Source organism: Stegodyphus dumicola, chromosome 12 (assembly GCF_044657685.1).
Source record: "Stegodyphus dumicola isolate Sdum_Otavi_A_Nest chromosome 12, ASM4465768v1".
Classification (NCBI taxonomy): Eukaryota; Metazoa; Arthropoda; class Arachnida; order Araneae; family Eresidae; genus Stegodyphus; species Stegodyphus dumicola.
Window position 1 is genome coordinate 80,299,301 of NC_140779.1, and position 27,094 is coordinate 80,326,394.

General features: G+C 30.6%; 1 protein-coding gene across 1 annotated transcript in view; it reads right to left on the reverse strand.

Moving 5' to 3' along the window:
• The window catches only part of LOC118187364 (O-acyltransferase like protein-like), a 37,314-nt gene extending 13,372 nt beyond the window's left edge, over positions 1–23,942 (reverse strand). Inside the window, exons 1-9 of the mRNA XM_035357569.2 lie at positions 23,518–23,942; positions 17,107–17,276; positions 15,707–15,803; positions 15,499–15,601; positions 9,754–10,244; positions 5,182–5,355; positions 4,559–4,652; positions 3,117–3,209; positions 558–717 (exon numbers count right to left, since the gene is read on the reverse strand). Coding sequence (XP_035213460.2) covers positions 558–717; positions 3,117–3,209; positions 4,559–4,652; positions 5,182–5,355; positions 9,754–10,244; positions 15,499–15,601; positions 15,707–15,803; positions 17,107–17,276; positions 23,518–23,866 — 1,731 coding nt within the window. The 5' untranslated portion in view covers positions 23,867–23,942. The remainder of the gene's footprint in view (positions 1–557; positions 718–3,116; positions 3,210–4,558; positions 4,653–5,181; positions 5,356–9,753; positions 10,245–15,498; positions 15,602–15,706; positions 15,804–17,106; positions 17,277–23,517) is intronic.
• Positions 23,943–27,094: the final 3,152 nt, after the last annotated feature.

Below are 27,094 nucleotides of genomic sequence, written 5' to 3' on the forward strand. Positions count from 1 at the left end.
CAAATTCTTTTCTTTTTTAGTATAAAAAGAAGTCCACGTAAATGCATACTGTAAAGAAAGTCAAATTTTATAGTTTCTGTTCAATGCATTTAAAATTTTTGAAATTATGAAAATGGGAGATGAATGTTATATTGGTTAAAAATGTATTTACTGTGATTATTTTCTTAAAGGAAGTATATGAGAAAGAGAAAAATTCCTAATGTTGGGCATGATATTCAAAGCTCTCTTTGTTTATAATAAATTAAGTATTTCTGCGAAATTCAGATGTCTAATGTTATTAGTAATTTATAAAAATCAGTTTTCGGAAAACAAGGTCCTGCTATTTGAATGCAACATTTTCAGAGTGTTGAAAAGTTGTTTGAGAGCATTTCTGCTTTTAATTTCATGGTAAAATTATCACTGGATATCTTTGTTAATAATTATGACTTAGTTTAAAATGTCAAACTAGACTGCATACGATTATGCAAAGGCTAGCAAACAAATGTAAAAATCATTTCATTACTGATAATAAAGTACAGTACAACTTCTCTATAAACAAATTTGAAGAAATAGAATACCATTTGATTTATGGGAATAAAGTTATTTATGTACAACAAGTATTTCCACCAGTCACTGTGGCTGTTATCACAATGCTTGTCTTCCCAGAAAGGTCCAGATCCAAGGTATTTGAAAACAAACATGTAGAAGAAAACAATTACCATGTAAGCAGGCGTCAACCTAAAAAAGATTTTAAAAGTGTAAAATAACAAAGAAAGGAAATAGAATAACTTAGACAAGTTCAATAAATTACATACAGAAATATTCTATCATTTCTTTAAATCGTCTCTAATAATCTTACTGATCTGTTTGCTACAATGGTCGCTTTGAAACATATCCTCCGTACCCTTTTCATGAATACCAGGTGAAATGAATTTTCATTCGACTATAAATATACATTAATTAGACTTGAGCAAGATTGGAGACTGAAGTTGATTCTAAAATTGTTCTAACAATTGATAAGCCTGATAAAGCCGCGAATGTACTCCAATCAGGCTACAGAGCTCATTAATATTACAACATTTTAGCTGCATGTGAACTCAAACCATTCTGTTACATCACACGCAGTATGGCATATTGTGTTTCTATAAAAATAAGGGTCTTTTTAAAATATACTTTCAATCTGAGAGTACATAATATCTATGCAGTATTGATTTTATCGATTTTGTGAGGATGATTTTTGTCGACAATAACTATTAGGCTAAATCATAAAAACAAGTGTCATACCATGACCATTATCTCCACCAGTTTCATTCTCCAAAATCAAAGAGCTTAGAACATAGACTATTAATACTAATTGGACCAATTTACTAATTGGACGGGTGTCAGAATTCGCTAAACCCGTCCATTTAATAAAGCTTGAGATTATACTATGATGCCCATGATACTGATTTCTGTTAGAATCCAAGCTTTCTATTTTCTACACATCGCCATACCTAGGCTAAGCCATGAAGCCAGTCTCATACAGTGGCATTGTTTACACCAACTTTACTGTCGGGGACTAAACAAAGTTGAATAAATTGTTCTCATGAACTTTTAAACGCTAAATTCCCCATCCAATTTTTAAAGCGTGGCACTATGAGAATGAGATTAGTTTCTACTGAAGTCTAAGATTTGCATTCTGTACATTGCACCAGTCATGCAGCTAGCATTTGTTCCAGCATTCATTGACCTTGTGATCAGTTGCATGAATATCTAGCTTGGAAGGTCCTTCGCTTTAAACTGCACTCGGATCTACTACTCTCAACAGCTTGTCGAAACAAATATATCCGAGAATCTTGATTTCTAGGATATCTGATTGGTTGACTTGCGCAAAAAACGCTATTTGGCGAAGACCCATGTGAAGCAGATAATGCGCAAGGAAACATTTTCATTAGCGTCGCAAAATATCCGAAGTAGATATCTGAGACAGAGCGTCCAACGCAACTATTTCGGCTAGAAACTCTCTCATTTGAAATAGTGCTGCAAAAAACTCATTTCGCGTAAAAGTTTCTTCTAGCGTCGCACGTCGCTAGATGTTGTAACTCCATTGCATTTGTGCTTACGGGAGTTTCACAAATCTTAACAGGATTCATATTACGTAAAATAGAGTCAGAACATATGCTTGCACTATTCTCAGCCTGGTAATGATTGAATTGTTCTATTAGTTAAAAGATTTCCCTAGTTTATTCATCTCAATCTGTTTTTCATTTCATACGACGTTGCCAACTATTGACTTGGGAATTCCTAGAATGAATACGATACCTTTTTCAAAATCTCTTCACTAATGGCCTTATAAAGTAAAACTTGTTAATTGATTTTGAACATAGCACTTATACTGAATTTACTACTGTCTATTCAAAAATTGGCATGAACTTTATGTTGCATATTACCAGAAATATTGTGCTACAAACGTAAATTCTGTTTTACATACTATGGGTTAGTACTTAAATATTAATGATATGACAGTGTTAAATTAGAGAAATTAATGTACAATCGCTTATTTTGAAATGAATAAAATAATATAGCAGGTTTATAAAATACTCTTCCACTGGCAGGAAGCTGTTTTTAATTTCAAACATTTTCTGATGAAAAATTAAGAAAATACAAACAAAATATAAATGTATCATTTAGATTCCTAATTTTTTACTCTTAAAAATCTATTGCATGCGTTTTACAAAGAGCAAATATATATATGATTTAAAAAAAATTAGTATATATGCGTAATTTAACATAACATTTAAATTTATATCTGTTTCATAAACTCACAAAAATTGCATTGTATTTACATAGTGCATAACGTGTATTATGTATTTACCAAATATTTCTTAAATTCAGTTGAAAATCTGAAAGTGCGATGTAAAATAATTATAATTATCAAATAAAATAAATATTATTTTTTTATAATGAAGAAGCCTGTGTCGAATTTTAATGAGATGACTTGTATTTATTCTTCTAATTAAAAAACACCGTTTTATCTTTTATTGCAATACAGTACTAATCATATAAATAATTAAATTTTTAAAACCCTCAGAAAAATTAAAATTTGCAGACATAAATAAATTTCCAGTTTAACTGAATTTATATAAAATAACCATTACCTCCAAAACCTATGAACATAAAAATATAGCCAGTTTATTTTTCCATTTCTTTTTGCAGCTTCTTTCAGAAACAAATAGGTTAAGAGGAATCCACTACGGTAAAGATGAAAAACACAGTATTAAAAGCCAAAAAATAATTAATAAACAAGCTTTAATACAATATTTAAAATAATAGTTTTATTTAAAAGTTGTAAAATCTTATAAATGCAAATGCAGAAAATGCAGTCAGCTTAGTCAGTTTTAGGGCAAATGTTTTAAAAAATTGTTATTTGATACCGAAAACAACTTTGACGATCAAAATAACTTCAGCGCATTATTCAGCGAGATTTCAAAAAGTTCATTGAATGTGATATAAATATTTTTGTCTCATTATCGGAAGCGATGAAAACACAGTCTCGCGATGGCTTTAAACGCAGCGCATACTATCATCAACTCAAGAAGTCGAGAGATAAGTTTTTTCCAAAGCATCAAAATTCAACTAAAATGCAATGTATCGGTAGTGTAATTGACTAAATCCTATTTTTATTAATTTTGTTCCCAGTGCATCTCATTCCTTAGTTGAAAACTCTTTTTGTTTTCGTATACTTTAGCTAAAGTGAGGGGAAGTGTATCATATCATTCAGCTGAAAGCAGGAATGGAAATATTCGAATTCTCAAAATCCTACGATTCGAAATTTCGTGCTGTTTTCATCATTCGAAACTTTCAGGTCTTAACTTAATCGTTAAACATTTTAACTCAAAATTTTGGAAACATCAAGATTGCTGACGTTATGATGCCACCTGCCATTAGTTATCTTTTATTGGCACTCTACTAGAGTTCTTTAACAAAGTTCCTTTAAAAAAGTACTACTGGAGTTTCTTTAAAAAAAAAAAGAAAAGGAAACGTAAAAGATTATTGCGATTTCAGAGCACTTGGATCAAAGGTATTAATTACTTCGTGACACCTTTCAGTGCTACACTCTTAATTCTATGGAAAACCATTAACATTTTGATTCAGAGTTTATTTGTGTTAACTCTTGAATTAATCGTCCCCAGTATTTGCTTTAATATTATGAAATTCTGGAAATAGATAAGAGCTCTGAATTTTTACTCAAATATTTTTAGCAAACTATATTGAGAAAATGAACTATAAGATTCGAAAGTTGTAATTATATACTTTGTTTAGTAAATCTCATTTGCATCTTTTAAACAAATATAAATATATTTAAAAAACCATATTCTAAAATTAGTTTTTAATAAACGCAGCTTTTTTAATGTCTGCTTTAATTAAGAACTTCTAGTATAAAGCAATAATTATTTTTCTACTATTATTTTTATATGAAGAATTTGAGAGATTCGAAAGCATTTTAGGATTTGAAATTTGGTTTTAAAAGCATTTATGTGTTTACTTAATTTATTATATATCAGTGAATACTTTTCTAAATACAGTAAATTTTGTTCACCTGAGGAGAAAAAATGAATCAACTGAAAACGGAGCTTGCAGAAGCACTTGAAATGGAAAGGTATCCATGTCTTTTAAAGCATCCAATCTGTTACCTAAAAATCAATGAAATAATAATAAACAACAGTTTTGCTTTACATTTAATGATATCAAAATGTAAAAAAATTAAAAAGAAAATAACTAAAAAGTCTGTCTTGTTCTTTGACATGTGCGCATGCTCGTTTAATATTCTGCGCTTAATATTTTCGTTTAATCTTCAATAGCTAAAGTTGTTTGAAATAAATTTTTTACTTCATATTATTTTGATACGGATATTCAAAATGTTTTTGATTAGTATTTAACTATTTCTACAACTGAAATAAAATTTGATTACGTCGAAACTAAAATACAAAATGTGTGTACAAGCAGCGATAAATTCACGAAGAACTCTTAAATTAAAAATTTCAGTTTAAAATTAATCTGATTTTATAAACTGATTGAACTTAATATTTGAATCTAAGAAATTTAACTATCGAATAATACCCTTCATATGAATCAAAACGTTAATATAACTAAAAAATGAATGCTTTATCTGTACATACGATTTGCATATGAAATATTAAATAAAGCTTTCCATATACTTACCAATAATAGAAACAGAAGAAATATACGTATGTCCTAATATGACCCATATTAAACTCAAGAATCGTATTCCATGAATACTCAACAACTGACCCTCTGATACACGAGTATCTAGTATTTTTTCTCCATTACAAATTGCAGAAAAACATAGCAAAATTCTCTTAGCTACAGAATCATCTGTAAATGAAAGAAAAATTATACACAAATACACCGTTGTTTCAATAAATGTTTTATATTGCAATGAAATTTGTTTATTGCATGAAAGTAGTATTTAGAAAAGTATATTACACAGAACTATACATTGCGATATTACGGAAGAAAATTTCTTTAAATAATGCTTTTTTACAGTTAAGAAATCGTATGTGACAACAATCACTGTGAAAAAAAGCACGGTCAATAGTAATAAAACGATTTATTAAAAAAGAATAAATGTAAGAAAAAAGATAGGGTAAAAATCGTACAGTATATTCTTTTCAAACTTTTACGTATTTATATCAATAAATCTAAGCAGTCAAAGTCACTGAAGCAGAAATATTGCGCTAAAATATTTCTTTTTAAGTTACATTTTCATTAGCTTGTTCAGAGCTTTCGATATATAACGGTTAAAAGGATTCTTTTGGCACACTGCTATCCTGAGAAACGCAGTACCATGAAAAATTGCTTCAAAACACGCAAAATTATATACACAAAAAAGTAAGCCCGCATTAAAAAAATTTAGTTTGTTTTACTTTGTTTAATTTGCATTTTGCATCTCTTTAAAAATGCATTTGCCAATGAAGCGGAGAAAATATTTCATAATATTCATTTTGAAATGTAAGTGCTTCATGCAGCTTAAAAATGCTTATGCTATCGTACATTTTTTAAATGTCAGCGCTTTTGACATCTGTTGTATAAGTTTTAATTTCTTGGAAGTGATAACACTATGAAGTGCACAATTGCAACGAGCAAAGATTTTACAGACAGTTTTTGCGAAATTTATCAATTTAAATTTTAGTTTAAAATTATTACACAAGCGCAATGATCAGATTCAGAAGATAATTAGTAAAGAAGTATGCCCAACGCTTCAACTCATTTTTATTCCAAGAGCAGCGTAGAGCATTTTCATGACAAAAAATCATATCCCACAGATTCTCAATCTGAGGGTTTGTGTTAGCCAAACAATCTTTTCGAGAGTTTGCATATAATATCTACTGATATTAGTTGTGTTTGGAGCCGCGTTAACCTGTTAAAAATTTGGCGTTTGGAATACTCAGTACATACGGTAGCAATAGCTGCAACATTTCATCACATATCCATGAGTCAACATTATGATACTGATGGCACTTCAAAGCATAGCTACACGTTGACGAGTTGTATGATGTTTAGGACGACGCATTAGTCAGAGGCTGCTACGCCAGCACTAGCCTCTCAATTGATGATTATCACTGCTGAGACATAAAAACGATAGTCACGAAACAATATTTCTAATGTCAAGAGGAGATAGTTTAATTTATCACCTCAGGTGGCTCTTATGTGATACCATTATAAATATTAACTATGATGGTTTGCTATTAGAGATGGTTTTCGAAAGGAACTGATAATCTAAAAATTTACCGCAGCTAAACTGCAAGAAATTGTCTGCGCCGGATCTCGCCATACACCTGTCCTCAGGACATCGCCATATACCAAGCGGTGAGTTTTAGAGTGCTCGCGCCATCCCTATGTGAGATTTGTTTCTAATTCGCAAGCCTGTTGTTTTATCTGTTTGCTTGTTCGCGGATTCCAAGGAAAACACATGCTTTGTGTTTCATATCATATTTTGACCTTACATTATTGTTTTTCTTCATGGAACGCAAGATCTCCTTTGGTTTTATTTAAGATCTAACAAACGTGTTGTAAATAACCAAAAGTTTTAACAGTCATTAGAAAATGTCTTTTCTTTTTAATGAATCTATTGTTGGGTGTCAAACTATTCAATATCAATACTACGGGATGAAGCCCCTTTGTTTAGTTTTCCTTTAAAACGTAAAAATATGTTAATAAAAAAGCGATTAAAGTTTCATTAAATGGGAAACCTTTAAAAGAATTTAATTCTAAACCTTATGTTGTAAGGCTTATAATAATTGTCTAATTACCTTATTATTTCATCTGTACTCTAACTTCCGCTTTCATCGGCTTTTAGCAAGATGGAAATCAGCTAGGTGTATAAGAAAACACTGTTCCTGAATGTTCGGAAAAGAGCTCACTGTTGTGGCAGTTCCTCACCCAGGCTCTGAGAATTACTTTAGATCGAAGTTAGCATTTTGCTAGCAGATTTTGTTCGCGCAGTTGGTTTAGTATGAAGTAAGGTTTGATAAATATTGTAAATTTCCAGAGTTGAATTACTTTAAATTTAAATTTATTGTTATGTTACTTTAAATCCCACAAGCAGCGAGGACTATTCTGTAAGCACAGGCCGAGTATTTGTTAAATTTAAAAATAAAAAGGTTTTTCAAACCTTTCTCTGAAATGGAGTTACTTTCATAAACTGGACAGTAAATCTCCTGACAGTCTCACAAGGGACTAAGTTTAAGTTAAGTAAGGACTAGTAGCCCTACAATGTAAACACTTTTCTGAAAAATTATAGATGGATTTTAGAATCTTCCAGAAGATCTACAGACTTAAGAGAAGAAAATAATGTGGGGAAGCCTTAAGCATAAATAATGTCTCAAATTTAAATTCATTCTATAATGTAATTTCTGTGACATTCTGTGATTTCTTTAAATTTTTTAAAATTTTTATGGGTTTTTTTTAAATTGTAAAACGTTTTCCTTTCGTCCACAATTATTTTCACTTTTTGTTTTTGCAAGAAAGCAAAACATTCAACTGGAAGAAGATATTTTTAAAAAGATAAAATCTGATCCCTTTACTCAAATTCTCAATACTCAGTATTGCAGTATATACCATGCTGAATAATGCCAGCCTCTTGGAGTGACAAACTCTGCGTTCGAGTGCACAAAACTAGACGCTGTGACATCCATCTTGGCACATTTGCGCAGATGTCAAAAGACGTACTGTAGAGTCATTAGGCGGTTTGAAGCAGAAAACAAAAAATGAGCTGTGTCTTCGCCGTGATTTGAACTCCGGATCTTCTGATGCTGATATTCGGACATGATTCCAATTACACTACCAAGTCACTCGTTAAGGAAGAAGAAAATATCGTACACTGTCTTCTTCCATTAATCACTGACTCCGAATCTGGCCACGGGTATTGTACTTTATTTAGTTTTTGCTGAATAGCAATGAAAATACCAACCAGGTACACATCTCCAGTTTATTTTACGAAAACACATTCTGGATTTTATCTTATTTTCACTAGTTTAATTTTTAATCTGTCTCAGAAAATAGCCGAAAACAAAATCTGCGTCCTATAGAAAGGTATCTTGCGAAACCAAGTTTTTATCACGCTTCTAAATAAATCATGGTCATGTGGAAATTTCGATAAGCTAAATCTGGCTTAAAGATCTTGAAATCTGTGTAATACTGAATTAAAACTTTCACTGTGTTTCAGTGTTTCCTGTGTGATAGTGTATATAAAAATCTGTAGACAGGATTCTAGTTTGAAAAACATTACAACACCAGATAGACCAGAAGCACTACTTGTTAAAAGGTTTAATTTCATGCTATATTAATATTAGATGCTATAACAACTATGATATCTTATTTATTTATTTATTATTATTCCGCCTGCTTCACCCCTCAATGGGCACTACAGGTCAGTCATGTTATTCTGATCGTTGCTACAGCAACCTATTTTGATTGTTTATCTTTTCAACCTTATTATAGATAAACAGATTTAACAATAGTTATTACTTTTGGTGAGTGCTCCAACTTACAATTTTTTGGGAATGACAACTATGATATGTAAAATCTATGCGGATATTAAAATAAAATTTGTTACAAAATATTGTATGGAAAGACTGAAAAAATTAACAGTAACTTATCCATTGCAAAATGAAAATCCTTAAAAATTCCTGCTGAAAAAGGCAGTACATTATAAACTCGTTTATTAAAATGTTTATAAGGTTTATTTAATTTGCTTAACCTGTTAAATCTTTACTGTCATTTCTGTTTTCTGTTTTCTCGCCAGAATGCAACTTAGTTCGCATGCATTTAAGTGAAACCAGAGCGTGTTCTGCCTATTGAAGGCCACATTATCTAAGATAATAATTCATGTCTTCGGCCGTGCATTATGTTTGCCGACAGTAATTTCACGCCGGTAAAAGTCTTATTCCGAGCCGACTTCGTGATTAATATACTCTGGGAAATCTTTGGCTATCAGATATCTAGATTTAGTTTTACATTTGAATTTTGATTTTGAGTTCTAAACATAAATGCTGACTGATTTGTAAGTACCCTTCTGTTTATCTATTTTAGTTTAAAATAAAGAGTCATTTACACCCTTCTTAAGTATCTGTAGTACTTAGCGATAAGGCGCTTAAAGTCTTATTGAGGTCTGGTCACAAGTTACAACAGAGAAAGACCAGATAGATTACCTTGCATGTTATTCGGTTTATTCAGTTGATAAAATAAACTATATAAATGACGTTCACAAACCTGATTTTTTTGAGTGAATTACAACTCCCAGTTCCGGATTATCCATTAAGGAAGCTTTGTCACTAGAAGAAATTTCTTTGTTTACTGTAAGGTTAGTTTCAGAGATTTCTGGTATATGCGACGCAGACTCAGTTTCTTCAGATATTTTCAGAGCAGTAGGCACAGATTTAGTTCTTTCAGATGTTTTGGAAGTATCAGTTGAAGATTCCTTTTTTTCAGATATCTGTATGGTAGTGGGTTCAGATTTAGTTCTTTCAGATGTTTTTGAAATTTCATTTCTTTCGGATGTTTTCCCTGCTGGTAGCTTTTCATCTGTTACAGCGTTTATTTCAGATACTTCAGAGACATAAGATGCAGTATTAGCTTCAAAGCTTTGAGAATTTCCTTGCCTCGGTTGCTTTGCAATAGTCAGCTTAAGACGCTTTCTTCTGTCGATTATAGTTACAATACTTCCAATAACTGTCAGAAGCACAAAACCAAAAACAAAAACCCTGAAAATCAAATATAATGTTATAAGAATTTTAATTCAAAAATTATATAAAATTTAATAATAAATAAAATTTAGTAACAAAAACCTTGAAAGTCAAATATAATGCTATAAAAATTTTAATTCAAAAATTATATAAAATTTAATAATAAATAACATTTAGTAATAAAATATAAAAATTATACAAATTATAAAATCTAAGATAAAATATTAGAATACCTAAAATGAAAACATTACAATAAAATTAAAGCTCTATCTGTCTTATCTGTTTCAGTTGAGAACGTTTAAGATCTTTACGTGTGAGTTGGAATCTATGTTACGCAAGCTGATACAATCACTCAGTAATAATTAAGACACAATAACACGCCGAACAAATATTAATTTAGAAGTCAAACAACAAAAATCAGCGTTATGTTATCAAATTTTCACAGGACTAGTTTCGATGGTTTTACTGAACCATCATTCTCAGCTGCAAAAGAGGAAAAAACATTTTGATGGTTTAATGGTGAGCGCATTTTTTTGCGCTTTTGCAGCTGAGGATGATGATTCGCTAAAACCATCGAAACTAGTCCTGTGAAAATTTGAAAATATAACGCTGATTTTTGTTGTTTGACTTCTAAATTAATACTCAGTAATAGCTTTTAAATAATTAAATAATATTAAAATTCACGATTTGCATGATATAAATGTCAATCAGACGGTTAAATTTAACAGAACAGTTTTGTCATTAGGATGGATGACTCCAGGACTTAGAAAGGAATTTAAAAATATATATATATATGAAAACGATACTTCATACATGAGGGATATGCTGATAGTTTTTTCAATTGAAAATAAAGTAGCTTAACTCAGATGAGAAGACATATATTAACCAACAGCTGTACAAAATCATTTGAAGCAAGGCTTACATTATAATATAATTTCGAACGTTTTTGTAATTTATTTAATATTGCATTTAAAGTGAAAAGCAGTATGATTCTCCGGATACTCATTCTCTAGTTCGCAACTGAAAGCACCAAGCCAAAATATAATGCTCAAAACACTGGCAGAGATGCATCACTAAACAAGATCATCAGTTTAACTCTTTTCTGCTTAGGCTCAACACTAATGTTTTAGCAGATGCAGTGCTCATCAGTAAAATATCAAATTTCAAGTATGCCTGCTCCATCTTTGTACTCAGTAACAAGCAAAGTGATCTAGAATATGCTTATGAGTATTCTTGCTTATATTCACTGGATGTAACCATTCTAGCGCCTGTTACTAATAACTATAATGATCAAGGTTTAAATCTGTACGCTTTCTAATAAATGCGTGGATTTAACACACTATGAAGTCAAAGATCTCTTTCAGATTTCTTTCGTGAATGGCTGCTATGCAGAATTCAAAATCTGCACTTGCCTAAATTTGGAACTACAGATTATTTAAAATCTTTAAAACTTTATATGCATGGTTTATTTCTGTTGTTTTAAGATACTCAGCTGCAATTTGAAATTCTACATTTGATATTTTAAAGATATTTTCCGCGAGAAACCATTAGTAAAAATTTAAAAACATAATTTTAAGTTAACATAATTTTTAAAGAAGAAAAGCTGCTAATTTATGCGTATTCTAGTTCGAACATGACAGAATGAAAGACTACAAAATATATCGAGCGTTTTTATGTTTTTCCATTGTATAACATATATACGAGCTATTTTCCGTAGAAAGTCCTACAAGAAGGCATCCCTTCGTTAAAGAGCTAGTTTTTGGGTGTTTCACCCTAATCAAATAAGCATACAAACATTAAATTACATTTTTGTGATAAATAAGCCTTATACCGTTATGCAGACGTGCTTACCCCCATTTTGTTGGTCAGTACGAGATATCGTAACTCATTTCTACCCCCTTACGTTATTTTATCAATGCCACCGTGGGTCTAGGTAATGGGATTCTGAAAAGTACCCAAATATTCGGCTTTATGTATGAACCAAATATCTAAGATGTCTTGAAAATTTTATGAGAAAATTTTGAGAAAATCTTTGATAAAAAATTCGACATAATTAATACACAGTTCGAGTAAAATATTCCTTATTCTGTTTTCGATTTAAAAACGTAAACATAACTTTAAAATAACAAAATAGTAGTTTATTTCTATTTATAAAACGTTAATTCAAATTCACAAAGTAAATGATAAGAACATTCCTTTCCTCGATTATCTCTTGGATTTTATACTTAAATTCGATTCAGTGTTAAGTTTCCGAAATCTATAATGAAGACCAGAAAAGGGTGAAATTCTAGTATACGGTGTCGAATTGGCGCGATTTTTGAAAATTGTCGCCAGTACCAAAATGACTCGTTTACTGCTCGTTATAAATACCGCGATTACTGCACATCAAAATGTTACCAAAAGTCGTCAAATCCCATGTTTACCGTGTACTAGGATTAAAACCAGAAAATTATTTTTCTGCTACCTTGAAACAGTATATCGCAATCAAAAGACTTGATGAATGTCTTCTAGATCCTTCTTTTTTATAATAATAAGCCTTCTACGAGGTTTCTTCGAAAACTGTTGAATTACTGTTGATGACAAGATTATTCAAAACTGTCAAAAAACAAAAGAAATAAAAAATAATGAAAAAAACTTATATCTCCAAATCTAAACGATATATTTTTAAAAATTTTCTGCCGGAAGAGATGGGATTGCTTTACATTAGCGATGTATAATGTGGAGTTTCTTGTGCTTTTGCACGTAGTGATTGTTGTGGCGAACATTTTTCTTATCAAATGTTGTGAGACTTTGCGTATTCCTCTTCTGAACTTCGCAATAAAATATAATACTCCGTACCACAAAAAAAAAAATGGTACGTGTACATTATCTTCGTAAATTTATTTTACGGATACCTGTATGTAATTCATCGCAGTAATGAACAAGGAAGTTCACTGAACTTCGCAAAACTTCAAAATCTTGGCTAAGAAGCAATAAAGAACTGTGTGGGGTCGAAGAAGTATGATTTCATATAGACTGATAATTAAGTGATGGCGAAAGGCTAAAAAACGTTTTAAAATTGCTCATTCGCTTTTAGCACTTACAGAGCGGAAGATTCGAGAATATTGGGATGGAAGTAATGGCACTTGTGCGTGAGAAACGTAAAGAAGTAATGAATATTTCTCGCATTAAGAATGGGAAGAAGATCATCTCGGATTCGAAGTCTTCTTGGATTCGAAAATATACATTATATGCATTTCGGATTCTTACATGGTCATTCAACTCTTCATCAGACTATTAACGGCATAAAAACTGAAGATGAGCATTTTTAGCAATTAATAGTTTTTTCCTCTTAAATGTGACATAACTGACGAGCAAGTTTCCTTGAAGTCCTTCATCAAGTCACTCCTATTCTAAGGCAGATAACCTTTGGGTGTTTAATCCACTTCAACAGAAACAGACTATTACTGCCACATTCTTGGATATGCAGAAATGTTCCGGTGTAGTACTCGTATGTTGCAAAGGCCTTGCACACAAGTTACTAACGTAACAGATCTCATGCCATCAGAAACAACCTCAAAAACAGTAAAATTCTGGTACTTATCTAGAGAAGGATTTCACATAAGGGTACGATATTTATACTATGATCTACAAAAGTATCCTATTAGTACTCAAACGCATTGTTATTATATATTAGATTATTTTTTTCGTAAAATATATTGATCTAATTAATTCAATAACTACCGTGTACGGGATTCGTCAAATCGTTAAATTCCTAAAAAAAGCTGTAAGATTCTAACCATTGTACTTTTAAGCTACAGTTAAAGTTGAAGAATCTTAAGAACTAGTAAGCGAATAATCGTTTGAGTTCGTGAGACAGAAAAATAAAACTTCGGAAGGGTAAAAGACCCTTTATTATTCCAAATTAATTTCACAGAACTCCTTCTTGGAGTTTTACAATAAAGCCTCCACTCGGGCCTGAACTCAAAAACTAAGAAATTAACTTAACTAATCTAACTAAAAAGCCGAAGCTATCAAGATTCTAACAGAGTTGGACCCTTAAAGCTAAATAACGGCGAAGCTATCGAGGGCCTAAAGTATGGCCGAGCGTAACAGCTTAAGAGAGAGTAGCCTAAAAAGGCGGACGCGCGCTAGTCAGAATCACTGGTTCTCTCTCTAACGAAGTCAGTAGAACTTCACTGTTAAATACTTCTTCTTATTTGCATTCAAACGCGATTATAAAAATACGTTCTGGCCGGAAGTTGTAAGCTTGAAATTAAGAAAAGATAGGACAGTAACTTTAACTCAAAATTTAACTGTTAGATAAATTAACAGAATCCTTACAAAGTATATAAATGAAAATTTGATAAAGGTAAAATTTTCCCTAATGTAATTTATATGCAGTTGAAATAACCAATGAAACATTGCTAAAAATTCCAGCATATAATTTCGCATGCACACGGTATTATTTGGTATAGCAGTATAGAAACGTAGTAATAATCATGACACATTTTCAGAATTTCTGATTAAAGTAACATGGATTGATTTTAGATTCCAAAGTCTGAAAAATGCAGTGCTGTCTTTGAGAGTAAAAGAAAAATGTCTGCTTTAAAATTTGGAAAAGAAAATAAAACGTAAATTAACGTTGATTTTTAGAATAAGCACTTCTAGTGAATCTGAAATTTTTTTCTTTTCAGTGGATAAATGTGTATTGTTATAAGATTATACAGATAAGATTAACAGATTTAAAATATCGCTGAGGCACGAAGCTTCGCAGCTTCATAGTGTTGCTACTGATAAGAAGTTACATAAGACAGGCAAACTACGCTGAATTATGGCATTCATTATTTAATTTGGAAAGAAAATTAAATGGAAAAAGCAAACTTCTATAAACCTTTAAGGTCCCTCTGAAGAAATTACAAAATCTACTTTATTATAAATAACCAACTTTGAGTTGAAATAACAATTGTTCTAACTGTATTTTTATACTCCATGATAAAATTAGCTCTTAAATTCAAATTCGTTTAATCATTTTTCTCTTTTGAATTTGTATATTTGATTTACAATTAAGAATGGAAATTCGCTTAGCTTAGTATACATCATATGAGTAATAGAATCTTAACTTTAAAATATTTTAAAGCAAGTAATTTTGTTCCATTTTCCAGGAAATAAGATAAAATTTAAAATGGCGCATATTCTTTAAAAGTTAATAAAATCGACACTTTTAATTGTTCCAAATACGCTTATAAGAATTGTATAAGAATATTTTAAGAGGTAAATAATGAAAACTTACAAATAAATAATGCTAGAAACATCCAGAGTTTTTGTTTTAGGTTTGCAGGTCACACTTTTTAGGCTTAGTAGTGAACTGTGTTGTTTTAGTACTGGAAAACGATCTACAAGAAAAAAATGAATTAATTAATATTAATGCAAGTTAAAATGCATTTCACTTTTCACTGAAGGAAAAATATAAGCAAGTTAGAATTAAATAGTTTATTTACCTAAAATATGAAAAACATTCTTTACAATAGTTTGTATGTCTTCACCGGTACAAGAGTCAGGAATGCATAGTCCAACAGTTAGTGGCAAATTGGAGTACTGAAATTATGTAATACTTCTTTAAATCTGATTAACAGTGATGACAGTAATTTTATTTGTTCAAATATTTGTTTGCCAACATATTATACAGAGTTACTACAAATAATGCATTTCAGAATTAATTTCAGAATGTTATATTTTGAAAAGTGTCGTAAATTTTTAAAAACATTTGATGCAGGACACTGCATGACTTCCTTGTACGGCCTATTAAATTATGCAAATTTTTTTGCTGCACCTCATTTAAACTTAGTTCTTCGAATTATTCTAACTTCATTAATCGATTTCTATAGGTAATGTCGGCTAGAATACTGGTTGTCTAAGTTGTATTGAGTTCGCATTCATAAATTTTATTTATTTTATCAAAGAAAGCAGACAGTATAGAATTTTATTATAATAAAAAAGAGCACTGACAACACAAGATATTACTAACCACACACAATTTTTATTTCTTTCATAGATCCTAAGATTTATATATATTTGTTATGGGGTACTATAAAGTATTTCCTGCCTCCTTTCTTCATGCATTCGTGATTTAACGGTAGCACACTCTGCGCGAATTCGAGAGGTCCAGGTTCGAGTCCCGGCGAGGGCATTGCCCATTAATCACGTCTTCCTGCTTCAAAATAACCTACAGTACGACTAATGCAACCTTATCCTACATGATTCAAAAATATAAGAAGTCATGTTTTTGAGCTGTTCCTTAAATTATATAGCTATGATACAAAAAGCTTTCTATACATGTTTATTAAAACGTATTTTTTATTTATTATTTTTAATTTATTAAAACGTATTATTAAAACGTAATTTTAAGAAAGGAAACAGTAAATGAGGATTTTTATTAATTACATATTCTAAATACGTATTACATGAGTTTCAACAATGATCGGAAAAAGTACCTGAGTTTTCATCCTCGTCAAAGAATGAATAGTCGTAGTACCTGACATTGACCATTCACCTTTCATTTCGACTGCACGCATTTTAAAAAATTACATAAAATGTACTTATTTAATTGCATGAATTAGAATAAAATGCAGAGACTCGCTGCAAAAGCCTGGAAATTTTGATGATTTTTGATTTTTGATCTCCAAATATTAACTATAGTTAATATTTGGAGATCAAAAAACTAACTTTTTATTACATATGTAAGCTTCTTGCAAAGTTTGATTAACGTTTTAATGAATATTTCGTGACAACTAATTGATCATACAACACCGGTTAGTGGCAGTTAAAACAAATTTGAATAATGTTTTTGGCTAGCAAATACCATGAAAGAAAAATATTAAAAATAATGTTAACAGCTTGCCTTTCCTCCTAAATTCATAGACCATGATGTAACGCAGTATTGTCCATAAAAGTCCCCATGGCCATCTTCATCCTTAGGAGCATAAACAGAATTGCATTCGCCGTAATGTCCTGGCCATATTAATCCACCTCTTAACAGCCCACTGGTAAGTTTGCCATCAGAATCCAACACTGCAAATAAATTCAAAAAGAAGAATATTGTTTATAACAGTAATTAATTATAATTACAGTATAACATATTAAATGTGAGAGGGGAAGTCTTCTTCTCATCTGAAGTTTGCAATGCACTACATTAATATTATGATTAAGCTATTAATATTATGAAGTTTGCATAACATTAATGGATGCATGAATTCTCTTTCAAATATAGTACAAAGTAAATAGTAATTTAGTTCATAAAATATTTTTCTAATTTTCCTTTAAAGAAAACGCTCTATAGCTATATTAGCAAATCAATTTTTATAGAATTATTTAACTTTTAATTAGCATAGTTATTAAATAACGGTTATATACAGGATGTCCAGGAAGTCCCCATACCGTCAGGTTTGAGTATCATAGAAAACAGTGTTAGTCTAATTTTAATTGTGGTATTGTTTATAGTTAGTTGCTTGGTATCGGCAACACTGCTTTCTTGACGAATATGTGAATAGACATTCTTATTTATACATTCTGGAACTTTGTTAACCGCTAATTTGCATCAGGTATCAGGAATCCAAAATCCCATGTTGCTCTTTAGGGGGATATTTCTTTAATGAAAAGTTTCCAGGCCGTTGGATTGGAGGGCGTTGTTCTCCAACATTTCCCTCTCCATTGAAATGGCCATCGTGAAACTCAAATCTTTCAACAATGTAGACTAGACATTGTAAAAAATAATCAACTCACACCATCATCATCGTTGGCAGAGCATAGATGAGGAAATGTTCAAAAATGTGGAGGAAGCCTTTCAGAAGATAACCTCTCATATGCTCTGCAACATGTCAAAGAGGCTATGCAGACGCATACATCTGTGTGTTCATCCCGATGGAGCACATATAAGCCCACTGAATACACAGTTCGTATATCTAAGTACTCAACTGTAGTACAGGTATGTACTGAATAAATAAACTAACATTATACTGACATTGCTTTCTGTGTTACCCAAACCTAGGCGTACGAGAACTTACGGACGTTCTACAGTATATTTTGTAACCTACAATATAGATAAGAGTAAGTTTCTTACATAATGTATACGAGTTCTAAATCGAAATTGACTCACATTTGTGTTAAATATAGAAAAAATTATAAAAATTGAAAATTACTCCACTTTAAATCCACTTTTTTTTAAATAATTATTCTCTGAGGCAAACCTTACTTTTTTCAACATATTAAATACTTATTGCAATAATATATTATCCTAATACTGTTAAAGCCAAAGACTACCATGAGTTCGTATGCATGATGTACAGTAATACCTCGGTTTACGAACTTAATTCGTTCCCGAAGGCCTTCGAAATGTTTGTAAATCGAAAAGATTTTATCTGAGGAATTAATGTAAAATGGATTAAATCGTTTCTAAATTACAGATGGTTGCTTATTTAAACTTTGCAACAGTACTTTGTATACAGGCTCATAACCCAAAACCGAGGGAATCGTTAAATATATATATATATACACTATTAAAGATAAATTAGATGACAAATTAATTTTACAGTACCTATACAAAGGAAATGACATAAGGAAAAATATGACGAGGTTTATATTGTTTGGATGCGAAATTTCCTTCGATAAAAATATCAGGTTAACTGTCGTAAAGCGTCATTTTTTTTATATATTCCCCTTATCTCTAAGCACCACTCTGCTTGAGACTCACTGGGCCTCTGTTTCACTCAGAATGTTTTAGTGTGTTTTCTTGTTACCTGTATTTTAAAATGTTTCTAATCTGAGATACGGTATCGTCATCGAAAATATTTTTTCTGTAGCTTGCTACTGCTTTATGAAGGCTATATCGTTAGGTGAAAACTTTGCGTCTTGTTCCATTTAGTATAAATTTCGCAAAGCAGAGAATTGGAGTCGTTTTTCTTTCTTTCTGTTCTTCTGAGGATATTTTTTCTACAATCGCCTTTTATTGCTCCTTTTCACGTTGTAGTTTTTTCTTACTAAGCTCATTTTTATTGGTTGTCTAGTAATTTCTTCGATTTTTATTGTTAACTCCTTAGCCTATGTTTCTACCTACGGATACAGTATCATGGATAACAAAAACGTCTGTATCAAAGCGCTCAAAGTCTCTGTCTGCAACGCAATCGGGCTATAATTTCGTCCAGGCCAGAATTCATGGTTTTCTAAGTCCCTTGCTACCAAGCTTTATTAATAAGAGCAAAGCTATGGAAGATATAAAAATGATCTTTCGAGAAAGACTTGAGTGTTAATTATGTGGTAGAAGTTACTTCAATACGCCTTTGAAAATCATATGTTGCCGCCTTGAGTATTCGTAATTCGAAATACTGTTCATCATTCGAGGTGTTTTATGTTCAAATAGTTTTTTTCATGAAGTGAGACGTTCGTGATCCGAGATTGTACTGTATTCCTTCTCATGTATGATAATCAAATGAGATAATACACTAAATTAGCTATCGTGGGATAGAAAAAAAGCAATACTAGTAGTACAGTAATTATGAGAGACGACAGTCAAATGTAAATACTATTTCTTCTACCCTGAACAAATAATCTTATTTAAATACAGTGAATATTTACATTAATAAATACTATGTATTTTAAATCACAGAATGTGGTACTCATCTCATATTTTTATTTCCCATTTATAAATGAGATCACTTGTACTTCTAAATTTATGTGTACTTCATTGCATTATAAAAAAGGAATAATAACTTCTAATCTGGTAGAAAATCGTATTTACGAGACATCTTTCTAAGCAATACCATCCAAGAGTTTCCTTCTTGTCCTCTTCAGGAAAACACTAAACTTGAATAATGAAATTTACACCGTATGCAATTAATGTTGGGCATTTTTAATCACTTATGATACTCAATAATCAGTTTAAATGTTAAAATAACAATGATGCGGCCTAAAACAGGACGCAAACTAAAACAAAATAAAATAAAATTTAAAACATTTTATAATTTATAACAAAAATAAATGAAAAAAAGGTACTAAAATAGCTTCAATTGTAATTAACTAAATTTTATGATATAAAGGAATTAAACTACTTATAGTATGCACCAAAATTTATGCCAATCTCAGATTGAGTTTTAATATCAAATATTTATTAATTTTCTTTAACCAGAGAACCACTTAAAGTATTTCCATTGTGCAATGTTGTTTTCATTTATCCTACAGTTTCGAATGACAGTTGAAAGAATTGTGAATATTTTGTTAAAATATGATCGACCGGTTTCTTTTCATATTCTTAAATTTGATTTTAATCATACTGAAACGTATAAAACTTATATGAAGCGGAAGAAAAATTTTTTTTGAATTATATCCAAATAAATTATCGACTCGAAGCAATTTCAGATACATCCAATGTGTTAATTCCATTGTTTCTAATTGTTTGAAAATAAATAAGTTATGTCACAAATAATAAAAGTGCTTGTCTCTGTTTCGTATTGTGTTTTTAACATCATATCAGAATTATTCTTTTCGCCGAATGAAAGACGCAATTGCCAGTATCAGACAAGTGTTAACCTGTCCGGGGTTAAAATGTATTATATTTTTAAGAACTATAAAATCATTCTTCGTAAAAAGTTGAAATATCGCCCTTGTTTGATTAAACGTGATAAAAAATTAACCTTTTTAAAAGTTCATGTTAAATAATTCCAGCCGTCAAGCACTTAAATTCAAGTTCTCGTCATTCAAAGCAATTTTTTTCCATTTTAATTTATGCCACGTAGTGTTTGACAAAATAAAAACAATTTTTTTAAATAAACAGCATAATCTACATATTATTTTGAATTAAATAATTATCTCAACTCCAGACAGTTTTAAATTCATTAGGGACATAATAACACATTTGTATGGAAATGAAATTCACAAACATCGATTTACACAAAAGTAAATCGGCTGAATATTATGAAAATTATGGAATGAGTAAGTTTCTAATTATTTCATGAATATAAATTATTAGGCAACGACTTTTCTTTAGCTTGATTATTGCATGACCAGACGATGAAGGGTAATATATATGGAAAAAATACATAGTTAATAAACTAAATCTTTGACAAAAAGCTTTCTTAAATTCATGTTGGCTGAAATGCGTTTTGCCGAAAAGTATTTGTAGGAAAAACTCTATAAATTTCGAGAGACACGCACGGAATATCTCTTCGCCGAAAATATCGCGGCAAAAGCATCGCGGACGAAAACGTCGTGGTACAAAAAGTAAAGTTGACATAGTCGTCGTTAAAAATATCGTTGTAAAAATTAAAGTACCTACAAATCATCCATGACGATAACATCGCAGACATGCTTTTTTCAGGTTTTAATGATTGTAAAAGGATGCTCACATAATTATTTGTGAGTGCAAGATGGAAAGAAGGACAATTTTTACTTTCATATTTTTTATTAACTAATAAATATTAGCTGAAAATATAATATGGAAACTTAAAGATAGAAAACTAATGCAACTTATAGCACTTAATCGAATTTTAAACTAACAAAGTTAACAAACAAAGGTCATTAATAAATTATTTCTCTTATAAATTTTATTGGTAATTTTTCATGAAACGTGTAATCTAAAAAAGAAAGATAAGAAACTGCATGGCTTTATCTATAAAAAAGTTGTTAAGTTAATTATGAGATTATTTTCTTTACTTTTGTTAATCTGATACTCTTAGCGAAAATTATTTCTTGCCTTGTTTAAATTTCTTCTTCTGTTTTTTTAATTTATTAGTTAATAAAAAATATGAAAGTAAAAATTATCCTTCTTTCCATCTTGCACTCACAAATCATTATGCGAATATCCATTTATAGTTATAAAATCATTAAAAAAGCATGTCTGCGATGTTATCGTCATGTAATGATTTATAGGTACTTTATTTTTTACAACGATTTTTTCGACGATGTTTTTAAACTGCGAAGTTTTGAACCTTTCGACGACAATATTTTGTACCACGATGTTTTAGAACTGCGCTGTTTTCTCTTTGCTTTATTTTTTCCCACTATGTTTTGTACCACGACGTTTTCGCCTTTCTTGTTTTCTCCGCATTGTTTCCTCCGCGATGTTTTCGGCTGTAACCATCTCCTTTTTAAAAAATTCTGTCTTATAATATTACATGGTGAGAATATTTTAGCTCCTCCAAAAACAGAAATCTTGTGCTTGACTTCCTTGAAATAGGTACTTATTTGTATAAAACCAACCTCAGAGTTAATTTCACTTTTGTTGTTTAAATGAAACATGATTTTCGCAAAAGCAAAGAAAAATACAGTGCTATAAAAGTCCTTAAGGAAAACATTTTTGTAAAGATTTCCAATGCGATTTATAATTGTTTTTCATTATTATTTTAAACTTTTTTCTCTTTAAAAATGACAATGAAATTAACAAAAGCATATCCTTAAAAAATGCATTTTTATAATATTATTAATTGCAGTGACAGACATTTTCAGAAGTACAGCGAAAAATAAAAAAAAATAAAAGTGGTAAACCTTAATTCTATTTATGTGCATTTCTCATATACTTCTTACACGAAACAAAAATCCAAATTAAAACCCAATTAAAATAATTCTGGAAACTCCTGAATGTATATTATTCAACAATCTATTTAAAAATTCTAATTTACAATGACATAAAATAGAATAAATAAATAAATAAGTAAAATATTCTTCTCTTGAACACAGAAGAACGAGTAAACTAAATAAATTCAAAAAGTATAAAAATCAAGCGCTTTTAAACAACGGTAAAATAATTTTAACCAAATGCTTTGAGAAGAGTAAGGATTCAACTAAATATATTTATATTTGAGTAACAATCCAAAATTAATTTCAATATAAAATTTTCAAAAAAATAGCAAAAGTATAACAAATTAAAATTTAAAGTACCTTTTCAGAATAAACACTTTGTTTACCTTAACAAATATATAATTCAACTTTTTAGTATTGCAAGCTTAATACTTATAATTCTTAATTAAAAAATTTAAGTCACATTACATAAAAACGTACATTTTTTTTTTCAATTTGACAGCTGTTTTTCAATTTAAAATTCTGCATCTTAAATGCATTTATTTAAAACTGCATATAGAATATAGAAATGTTTAAAAATGTTTTGATTTGTATTTGTGGATGCATCAAAAGTGATGCACCCAGAACACTTGACGTGAATTCATATATATACCTAATTTTGACATAAGTTCATACACACAGAAAAATTCTACTAATGAAATGATACATAAATAAATTTAAAATGATTTTGCTATTAAAAACTTACTTTGTAAGGCCCATTCAGATTCCACATTATAAATAATTTGTACTAAATCGTCACTGCAGCTTCTTACTGTACCTTCAGTTGCTTCATTTGCTGAGTAAGAATAGTTTTTTTGCGACAAAATTTCAGAAATATTTACATGACTCAAAGACTGTCTTTTTACATGGTGGCTATAAGGTGGGTGTTTCAACAGCATGGCAGCTTCTGGAATAGAGATAGCTTGCAACCATCTATCATTCAGTTCACTTAATGTTTTAAAAATTTCAATACTGACTTCGTCTGTAGCTTCAGCCAAACACAAGAAAGTACCAAACACATATAAAATAATTTTAATTTGTTTTAAAGTTTTCATTTTTTTTTTTTTTTTGTTACTATACGATTGCTACTAAAATCAAAATTGTCTTAAATTTACGCATAGTGAGGAAAGGAAAGGGGTTGCTTTCAGCTGATATTTATAAATACAATGATATCTTTAAGTGACTGATTGAATAAAAGAAAAAGAAAATAGCAAAAATTACTAGTCGACCTTATCAAGCTGTTCATGAAACAAAGCGATAGAGTATATAATCGCATATTTTAGAAGTGATAATTTGTAAGGCAGTAACTGATAATTTTTGATGTGGCAATGATTTAAAAAAATCGCAAACTTTTTATTGGGATTCCTATGTTTCGTAAGTGTCAGTTTGAAAAAATTATACATCTGACTAAATTAATGAAAACCTGCAAAGATAATGGAAAAAAAGCCGCGAATCTTTTTTGATAAAATGCTTCCTTTAAAAAAATTATAGTTATTTTTGAAATTTAAGTTCATATTTCACAAATCACATTATATTATACCACACTGGTTCAGTTGATCCACATTCGTATTCCAACGAAAGATTTGTCTACATACATGTTTTCATGTGTTTTCCAAATGCATTATATAACTATGTTTCTTTCAGAACCACAAAGGCACCTCTTCCTTCAAGCGAATAACTCTCTGGTACCTTGTCGTATTTAGTTAAATAAACGAACACACTAGCACGAATACAAAATTTCTTATTATTATTAATATTATTATTATAGCAGTTCCTTTCTGAAAGCCATACTAATCTTACATAAGCAGCCTGATATTTTAGTTATTTTGTTTATTACTTCTTTATCTATTAAGTAAATATATTTGCTCAGAATTAGTCAAAACAGCAACCTTACTTTGGTTAGATTTTGAAAAAGCACTATTGATCTCGACGGTGATCATACAAAGGCCCCACTTCTTCAGGAACAAAAAGAGTTTTGCTGTTTGCTCCTGAAGAAGAGGGATCTGTGTCTCATCACCTCGAAATCGATTCATGTTTTATATGAATGTAAGCCATTAAAAATATATTTCATTAATAAATTACCTATTACACATTATTATTTCAGCTAAATTTCTTTTTATTATAAATAGATAAAAATTATAAATGTTTATGAGCTGTAATCTAATAATGTATTTTAAGATTTGACATTTAAATGCACATTTCGAGCTAAAACAAATAATGGGAATTCCAGTGCTTAGAAATGGATATGAATAAATTATGTATTCCAGCTTCCATTCCAATGTTTTGATAACACTTAATTTTATCCTAATAGCGTTGATTTCAAGCCTTTTTTAATACACAACTGAATCAAAAGCTGATAAACCCCTTACAGCCAATCCATTCCTACAGCTCAAATATTTTATTCATTTATTTATTTTTTACTACGTTATGAGGTCAAATAAATATCCTCTCAGCAAACGTTTTGACTCATTACTATTATTACTAATTCATTAGCTACTGAGAAAGAATGACAGGCAAAGAGGCTAAACATTTAAATATTTCGCATATAGTTGTTGTATTTAAAAACAGCAACTGATATCATTTTTTACTTTCTTGTATGAAGTAAAAGAAGTACTATAATTGCGAAAACTTTCGGGCACCACTTCGACCGTTCCCGAATCCATTTGGATGATTTTTTTTCTTTACGTCTGCAAATACGTACATAGGTACATACTTATGTATGCATGCATGTATCTCGCATAACTCAGGAACGATTAACTGTTGAACATTAAAATTTTGTATATAGGGCTTCTGTAACTTCTAGTTGTGCACCTCCCTTTTTTACTGAAATCAGCATCACTAAACGTGTGTGGGATATATATATATCACACACACACCCATCACCTTAACCGGCTTAAAAGTCCTTATTTGGCTTTATTTTTGCAGTCATTTGCCTTTATTTTTGCTAGTCATATACTTCTAATTACAGAAATGTTTTAAATGCCAAAAATATTCATGTTTTGGCAATGTCAAATTTAAAAAAAAAATTATTTTCGACAGTTAACGGAATATAATTTTTAATGCGATCTCCCGGTTCCTATACTTATTTTTGGAAAAGTTTTGCACTTGTTATGAAAAAAATAAAATTAGAAGTTTGACTCCCGTGCGACAAAAATTGAACAGAATATTTAATTTCAGAATTTGCAATGTTTGATGTCATTTTCAATTTGTCTTGAAAAAACGGTTAAATAAATTATAATAATTCAAAGGAATAAGTTTAAATAAAGTTCAACAAAAAAATGTATATATTTTAATGGGCCGTACAAAGAAGTCTTGTGGTATCCACATCAGATTTAAAAAAAAAAAAAAAAAAAAAAAGAAAGAAAAAGAAAAGAAAAGAAAAAAATATCAAGAGTCTTCCGCTTTCTTTTCCTACAACTTTTCCTATCATACGAGGGCTATCCAGAAAGTAGATTACGTTTTGGAATTAAAAAATAAACAAAGTATAGGAAACAAATTTTATTATATACAGATGAAAGCCACACTCAAATACTACTTTTCTACATAGTCACCATACAAATTAAGGCATTTATCGTAGCGATGTACGAGCTTGGAAATTCCTTCGTCGAAAAATTCGGCCGCCTGCGCCTTCAACCACTTCGTTACCTCTTCTTGCAGCTGTGCGTCGTCATCAAAACGCTGCATAGCCAGCCACTTCTTCATTGCTGGGAATAGGTGGAAGCCGCTCGGTGCCAGGTCGGGATTGTACGGCGGATGAGGAAACAACTCCCACTTAAAAGATTCAAGAACTTTACGAGTGACATTTGCCGTGTGGGGCCGGGCGTTGTCGTGAATCAACAAGATCTTAGAGCTCAACATTCCTCTGCGCTTGTTTTGAATTGCTCTTCTGAGTTTTTGGAGAGTTTGGCAATACCTTTGAGAGTTTATTGTAGTGCCTCTTTCCAGGAAGTCCACCAAAATTACACCTTTTCTGTCCCAAAAAACAGTCGCCATCATCTTCCTTGCCGACATTGTTTGCATGCATTTCTTGGGTTTTTGGGGAGAACTTGTGTGCCCCCACTGCATTGATTGCAATTTCGTTTCACAGTTCACATGTTTCACCCATGTTTCGTCACCAGTAACGATGCGATCGAGTAAAGAGTCACCATCCTTATGGTAAGCGTCCAAAAAGTTCAACGCTGCAGCCATTCGCTGATTTTTGTGGTCCTCTGTCAAGATTTTTGGAATCCATCTTGCACAAAACTTGTGGTAACCAAGCTTTTCGCTGATGATTTCGTGCAACA